The sequence below is a fragment of the Notothenia coriiceps genome, unplaced genomic scaffold (genome assembly GCF_000735185.1).
Source record: "Notothenia coriiceps isolate Sejong01 unplaced genomic scaffold, NC01 NC01_scaffold00025677, whole genome shotgun sequence".
In the NCBI taxonomy this organism is placed as follows: domain Eukaryota; kingdom Metazoa; phylum Chordata; class Actinopteri; order Perciformes; family Nototheniidae; genus Notothenia; species Notothenia coriiceps.
This window is the reverse complement of record NW_011358378.1, coordinates 1-7462: the sequence shown is the minus strand read 5'-3', so window position 1 is coordinate 7462 and position 7462 is coordinate 1. Positions and strand designations below refer to the sequence as shown.

The window sequence follows — 7462 nt, the reverse complement described above, 5'->3', positions numbered from 1 at the left end:
AATCACTGATGTTCCACTGTAACGGTGGTAGACTCATCAGAACATAGTGGGCGAGCTGACCAATCAGAGCACAGTGGGCTCATAGGGAGGGGGGGGGCAGGAGCTCCAACAAGTCGTGTAGGACAGAGAGTGAATACACATACTATACTGTACAGAGATGCTGTATGAGAAACCAAAGTGAGTTTGGAACATTAAACAATGTAAATCTATTCTAGTAGACCTCAACAATGGAATTATGATCAGTAGAAATGGCCATGTCATGGGACCTTTAAAAGGTTACTCATAATTAAAAACAAAAGGGGCAAGGATCACTTATTTTCCAAAATGTCATTTAATATTTATTGGAGAGAGCAGTGAAGTAATTTATGTGACATGTTAATAGAGTATCCATGGCTAAATACAAATAACATCTGTGAGATGTTGAAAATGTCCTTTCATTTGAGTGTGGGGTGACGTGAATACAAGCTTTTACCACATTCTTGATCCATTTACTAAATTACAACATGTGTTTATGAAGACAGCCAGCAGGATGAAAAGTGAAGTGCCTGTAGAGGAAAAAGAACATAGAGACCAGATCAAATGGCGATGAGAGAGAAATAAGAGGACGATGAAAGAGAAACAACCTTCAACAAGATTAGATGTAGCTAGCTTAGCTAGAGTGTGTATCCTCTCAGATTTCTCCTCCCTAAGTTTTAACATTTTATGACTTCATTGTCAACATAAAAATGAAACACCTATTTCTACCAGAATTTCAATTCCGGTATTGTATTGAAGGCTTTGAAATAGCATTTTTGCACACACAAAAAATACACAATGTTTGAAAAGGGAACTGAAAACATGAAATATCAGTATTTTTTAATTCCTTTCTACATCTCTGAAAATTATTTAAATACTTTTCAATCATAGTTATCATTGCATCACATGTGTTTTACCTTTTAGGTGTCCATTATTGGAGGAATTAATACCTGTCAGGAGATACAAGAAAATCAGAATACAAAATAAAAACGTATACAGTAGTGACAAAAAACTAAATCAACAACTTAAAACGTACATTGTAGGGAAAGTCAGGGTTCTTAGTCTCTTTATTTGAAAGAAGTGGAACAACAATGCTACATTTGGCTTTGATTAAGTCCTCCAGCACCAAAACCTGTATTTACTTATTCTAACTTCACTGGGATGTGATTTTCTAAATTAAAAGTGTTCTAATATTTAAAAAAATTCAAAACACCTCAGCATGTATAGGCAACATGGCGTACTATACCTTTAAGGTGGAACTCGGCAGTAAGGACCCCCCCACTCGGTTCTGCCTCTGCTAACAAACTTCTGGACGAGCAGGGGGCCTTTAGGAAAGTCACGAGCAGGAAAATGAAGTTTAAATTGTCAAATTAATCTAAGAATACTTAGAAATAAATATTCAAATAAAAGTATACATTATGCATTCAAATATTCACTATGATATGATTCATCATGTATGTCAATTCTTTTTTAAGCTGTTTCAAATAAAAAGAGGAATGTTGTAATGGATTAAGCAAAAGTGTCTGCAAAATGAATGCTTATAAATGTAAATGTAATCAAAAGAAAATGTTTCTCTCTGAAATGTATGAACAGGAAAGGAATAGATAAAGACTTCCCAGTGGTTTAAGGTTTGATATTATCTAAAAGGTGTTGTACTCACTGGCTGGCAGACGAGCCTCTCTCCATCACAGACCTGGACCTCGCAGTGCAGCCAGACGGTGGAAACCTTCTCCAGCCGTTGGAAGCGGAAAGAGTTGAACTTGAACGTGGAGCGGCTGTCTTTGGCGTTCTCAAAAATAGTCACAGTGTTGTCGGAGGAACAGCTGTTGGAAAATAAACAACATTTTACCTACAGTACTGCTGAACCTGAATGGAGAAGAGATTCCTTTACATTCAACTACACTTTAAAACATCATATAAACTCATCAGAGGTATTAGTACATCAAAAACCATTGACTGACCTAGGACAAATGAGTTTATTTAAGTTCACTTGTATTTATAAGGGAGAAGGGGACTTGAACATTGTGTCACACTTTTGAAAATTGACAAAAAAGGAAAAACAGAAATACCAATATTAAAGATTAATATAATAATCAGCCCTCACTGGGGTAAATATTCTAACTACTTAAGACCTGATTCACTGCACTGAAAAAACTGAAATGTTGACTTTAATTAAATGCATTATCAACACATTTCACACAACTATATTAGGTTAGCAATAATATTAAGTTGAACCTAATACTTTTTTATTTAAACGTAATATTATTGCTTTCAACTAACATTATACAGTTATGTGAAATCTGGTGACATAATACATTTAATTATAGTCAACGTTTCAGTTTTTTCAGTGTACAACGTTTGTAACAGTCAGGAATATGGCAATTATTAACAACAACGTTGATTTGGATGAGTTAAATCAAACACTGCAATGCTCTATAACAGTGGTTCTCAACTGGTCGGGCCTCGGGACCCACTTTTTCCTTTGTCAATAAATCGCGACCCGACATTTTGAACCACTCAAATCTATTCAACAAGAAATCGTGCTGTAAATATATACGCTTTTCAGCATACAATATTAATTAAAGTGAAGTACAGGGCATATATCCCTTCACAGAACTAAAGTATGCTTTAAAAAAGGTTTAATGAGAAAAGCTGAACTGTATAACATAAAAAGGCACACATGCTGAAAACCAAACCCCAGTAGGGGGTCTGGGGGATTGTCCCCCAGAGATTTTTAGAAATACTAACATATAAACTACACATTCTGGTACACTCTGAGAAGAAAAATAAATAAATCTATTACTACCCGACATTTTAATAATATTTTATGCCATTGTTTGTTTTTCACTTTGTTCTGAAGCTGAACTTGTCTGTGTGAATTGTGGGTAGGGTAGATAGCCCCCATTGTTCTGTGACCTGTCAATCATCAAACCGGGGGTCATATTTCATTATGTGTTCATTTTTATCTGAAGTTGTACCCATGGATGTATAAAGAGTAGTTCTACCGCAAAGTTATTCTCCGTGGGGACTTCCGGCAACAATCTTGATTCTGATTGGCCAGAAGACTCGAAAAAACATCAGCAAAGATATTTTATTGAGAAGATGATCACTACTTGACAGAAGTTTTCAAAACCGTTTATGGTCTCCGGTACTTCCAGTCCAACGCCTACTGCATGCACAGCGTTAGAAAATCGGGCCTTCAAAATAAAAAGATCTTTTTTTTTTTTTGGTTGCGATTCCACTTGGCCTAGTTTTGGCCCGGGGCTACTTTTTCACCTTTTTTCTGGCCCGACTATATCGTGGTTCTATCGAGGCCAACAAACAGGGCTGAATCGGGCTGAGTTTGCTTAAAGGTGGGGTAGGTAAGAATGGAGAAACCAGCTCGAGTGCGCTAGAATTTGAAAATACACAACCGGAAAAAATATGCCACTTCCTTACAGAGCCCCTCCTCCAACACACACGAACGCGCACATGACCAATGAGGGCACGAGATAAGTTTGTGCACAGATGGAAGGCTGAAAGGCAGGTAGGCCATACAATTATTTTAGCCGGGCCGGCTAAAATAATTGGTCGTGCTTTTTACAGTACTACGGCTTCCACAGATGACATTTTTGTATGGATTTTTTGTCAAAGCACTTAAGATATTCATTGCTATCGGGATGTTAAGAGCATTCCATGGAATATAACAAAAAGTGTATCTCGAGCCGGTTTCTCAAACTTACCTACCCCACCTTTAACAAGCAAATAAGAAAATAAAAAAAGATTAAAAGTCTGATATAAAAGTTTGCGTTATTTTAAGCTCTAATGGCCATACTCCCAATCATACAGATGATTTAATTTTTTCTTTAGGAGCTGAAGTTAAACTTCCAACATTTGAAACAAAATTGGGATGTAAAGAAAAGTCCTTAGTGAGGCGCAAGGGTACCTGCTGATGATGAGACTCCACCTCTTCTTGTCTGTTGAGTATGGACTCGGCGTGGCCCAGCAGTTGTTTATCACAACTTTGAATCTGAGAGGTTCAGCAAATGATAATATAAAGTATCCACTCTGTATGGAACATAAACTAGATGTCAGGAAAATGTTGAAATGTGTTATATACCTGTTACTTAGTCCTTTGGCCTCGATGCCAATGAAGACTTCAGAGCCGATCTCAGACGTTTCGATCACATAGGGAGCATCTTTGGCATACAGGAACTTTGAATTCTACAATATATATATTTTTATTTTATATACTGTATGTTTTATTTTTTTATTTGACCTTGCCTGACAATCTTTTATTTGCATGTATCTAATGACTATAACCTGCCACTGGAGAAACTAAATCTGTGAACAACTACTCACCGTGAAAACAGTCATGGACAACTGTGACCTAAAAGTGCCTAAACTCCCGTTGTTGACATAAACTGTTGCCACTCTGAAAAAAGCAGAGGGTTTAGTAAAAACACTGCAAGTCATTGGGTTAGAATGCACTCATCGTCTGCACGGTAACAGATGTCGCCTTGCGTCGTGTATCGATGCTTACCTTTGGCTGAACACTGCGTTATTAACCAGGTAGGCTGCTCGGTACATGCAGCTGAAGTTGTAGTTCACCGGCTGGTTTCTGACCGTGAGCGACGTGTCGTTGGACACAATGGAGTTATAGAAGATGTACTTAGGGTCTTTTCCAGGTATGTACTGTGAAAAATACACATTAGAAAGACAAAATTATAATTTACATTTTTGAAACGAGACTTTTTAAATGTACAATTTGTAATTTCTGCCAACAGGGGTCTCTCAATCAAAACTAAAGAAACATTGAGATTGGGAGTTGTTGTCTTCATAAGCTTCTCATGGTTTCATTTCAAACATCTGTGTTCTCTGATGCTGTTTGCTCAGCTTGTTTTTATAATAGATTAGGATGCAGACGTCTGATGACCGAAAATCTTAATTCTGGTAAAAATATATAGCTTCAACTGATCAAGATCTATAAATTGTAGCGTAAAAGATTTTTCTTGAACATGGTTACAAAGTCAAATTGTGACAGCTTCTGGCAGACTACCACTGGGCAAGAAAACAACAACTATCACCATTCTTATCGGTACTAGAGGTATTGTAACTTTAATAGTGTCTCACCTCAGAGTGCGTGCCGCAGTACGAGTGGTTTTTGGGAGTCAGGTCTGGGATGATAAAGCGGTAGTAGCCTGGGCTGTGTATTCCAGAGTAACAGACCCCACCCAGGGACAGCTGTTCAATCTCCCAACCGTAGGGACACTCTGGGACGTTGGCAATGATGGCGTTGGGGAAACATGACACCATCACGTAGTCTGAAATAAGACACAATCATAGAGACACACTTTGTTAATAATAATTTGCATCATCACTTAAACACTTTTATATTTAGCCTGAAACTTAATTCAGTTAAAACTAGGAATATTAACTTAATATTGTCATTCTAGTATTTCTATTGCTGCTTCTTCTACTCTGTATATACAAATTGACTTCATTCCATTTACTCTTTTTTCCAATAAACGTTTTTTTTCCTGATCCGAATGGAGGATCTAAAGATCTGAAGATTTAGTATGATAAGGGTTACATCTTACAATAAACTTCCAATGAACCTGAACAATCTTTGATCCACAGGAATATTTGTGGATGTTATGTGATAAATAAGATGTTACCTGCTTTTTGGGGAGAGCATGTCCACGCAACAGGTAAAAGCATTAACAATGCACCCACAGAAGCCATGCTGTGATGCTGCAGATAGATTTAACAAAAATATTTATAGACAGAATATTCAATAAATAATTATTTCAATCTGTCATTGTAAAAGAGACTCACCTGTAAAAATAAAGAAAAAAGTCTGAGTTGACTCAAAATTTGAAAAGTCTGATGTCAAAGTATCTTCATGGCTCTTCAACAAACTACAGCATGAGTGCTTCTATAACATCTTGACATCTTCAGGAGGTTTTATAGCATCACAGGTGAGTGTAATCAACTCTCCCCCATTCTTTCCTATCTCAACTTCTCCCCCCTTACAGGTTTAAGAGCTCTTTTGTGAGGCTGCTCACAAAAGCTCTCTGTGCTGCTCAGACATTCACTTTTAAATGACCAGCGTCTCTCAGGATTACCTCTCAGAGGGCTTAAAGTAACTTTTTCTAGAATTAGGCATAAAGGAAAAAGTGTTTTCGATGAACAGCCTACATTTATGACTTTCGAGATTAATGTATTTCACTTTTTAACGAGCATCTTCAGTGTGGCAGACACTGGACTTTAAGCTCAATGTTGAGCTTATAGAATGTTCTTGTGTAAAAAGGGTCTATTTTTAAAATGCTACAGTATATTTTAGTTTTGTCCATGTCAAAGTGCTGTAAAAAATGGTTTGTTCATATATTCAATCTTGGAAATATTCTCAATCAGTTTCCATAGTAAAAAGGAAGATCAATGTGCTACTACCGGTTAGCTTAGCATAGCAAAATACTGAAAGGCGGAAACAGCTTCCCTGGTTCTGTCCAAAAGGGAACAAAATCCAGCGACTTGCACCTATCAAGCTCAGAAATTAACAAGTTATTATTTATTTTAAACAATGAAACTATATTATAAAATGGATAACCTGCTATTTTAATTGGGTTTATTTCTTGGCTGGGACCACTGACTTTCTTGTGTTGAACAACAAATAAACCCAGACACACATTTTTTTTTTAAGGTTAAGGAGTGAGTTTTAGACCCCGTCCACACGGAGACGAAACGGGTTGTATCCACTACAGTTGTCTGACGTATAGACGGTTCGTCCACATGAGGCCGACACGGAAACGCAGATAACGATAACGGCTATGATATAGATGTTAGTGCTAAATCTACAGCTCCTCTACCACAACCATCAGCAACAAGTGGACATGGAGAACTACATGAACTACATGTTGCTAAATCCACCGCAGAGAATAAATAGAAGGGCAACCAGGCAACCATGGCAACCATGCTCGGCATATGTACTACAGCGTCTCCAGCGGGTCGAGCGGTTTCGTGTGTACAGACATGTTTCTTGAGCCGATTCCGTGTGGACGGAAGACTTTTTTGATATCGAATTCTCGTCTCCGTGTGGACGGGGTCTCAGATGTGCTGGTAGGTCGACATGGCCTGGCAAGATGTGTCCCACTGTTTCCAGTCTTGATGCTAATCTAAGCTAAACGACGGCTGCCTGAGCCATTAAACTATCCCTTTAACATATATCTCTTGAGATACAACATATGTTTTACAAGAGACACATAAAAAAGCTTTGCAACCAAGCCCGCCTTAACCTGCCATCAGGCCCTGGGGCTGATAGTTTTTGTAGGCCCCCTATTTAAACAACAAATCAAAGTCATTTATAGCCTCGGCAGGCTCTGTGATCGCACTTCTCCACTCTGCTCTACACGCGCCTGGTCCTCTCCTCCATATGAGTGACGTATCGGGCCTCCCTCATGTATTTGTC

General features: G+C 38.0%; 1 protein-coding gene across 1 annotated transcript; it reads right to left on the bottom strand.

The window, feature by feature from the left end:
• Nucleotides 1–909: 909 nt before the first annotated feature.
• Nucleotides 910–5739, bottom strand: tectb (tectorin beta). Its single transcript, XM_010783717.1, has 9 exons — nt 5673–5739; nt 5128–5318; nt 4538–4689; nt 4357–4429; nt 4115–4218; nt 3941–4024; nt 1676–1838; nt 1262–1340; nt 910–965 (listed from the first exon to the last, which is right to left on the bottom strand). The coding sequence occupies exons 1-9, from the start codon at nt 5737–5739 to the stop codon at nt 910–912; spliced, it is 969 nt and encodes a 322-aa protein (XP_010782019.1).
• Nucleotides 5740–7462: the final 1723 nt, after the last annotated feature.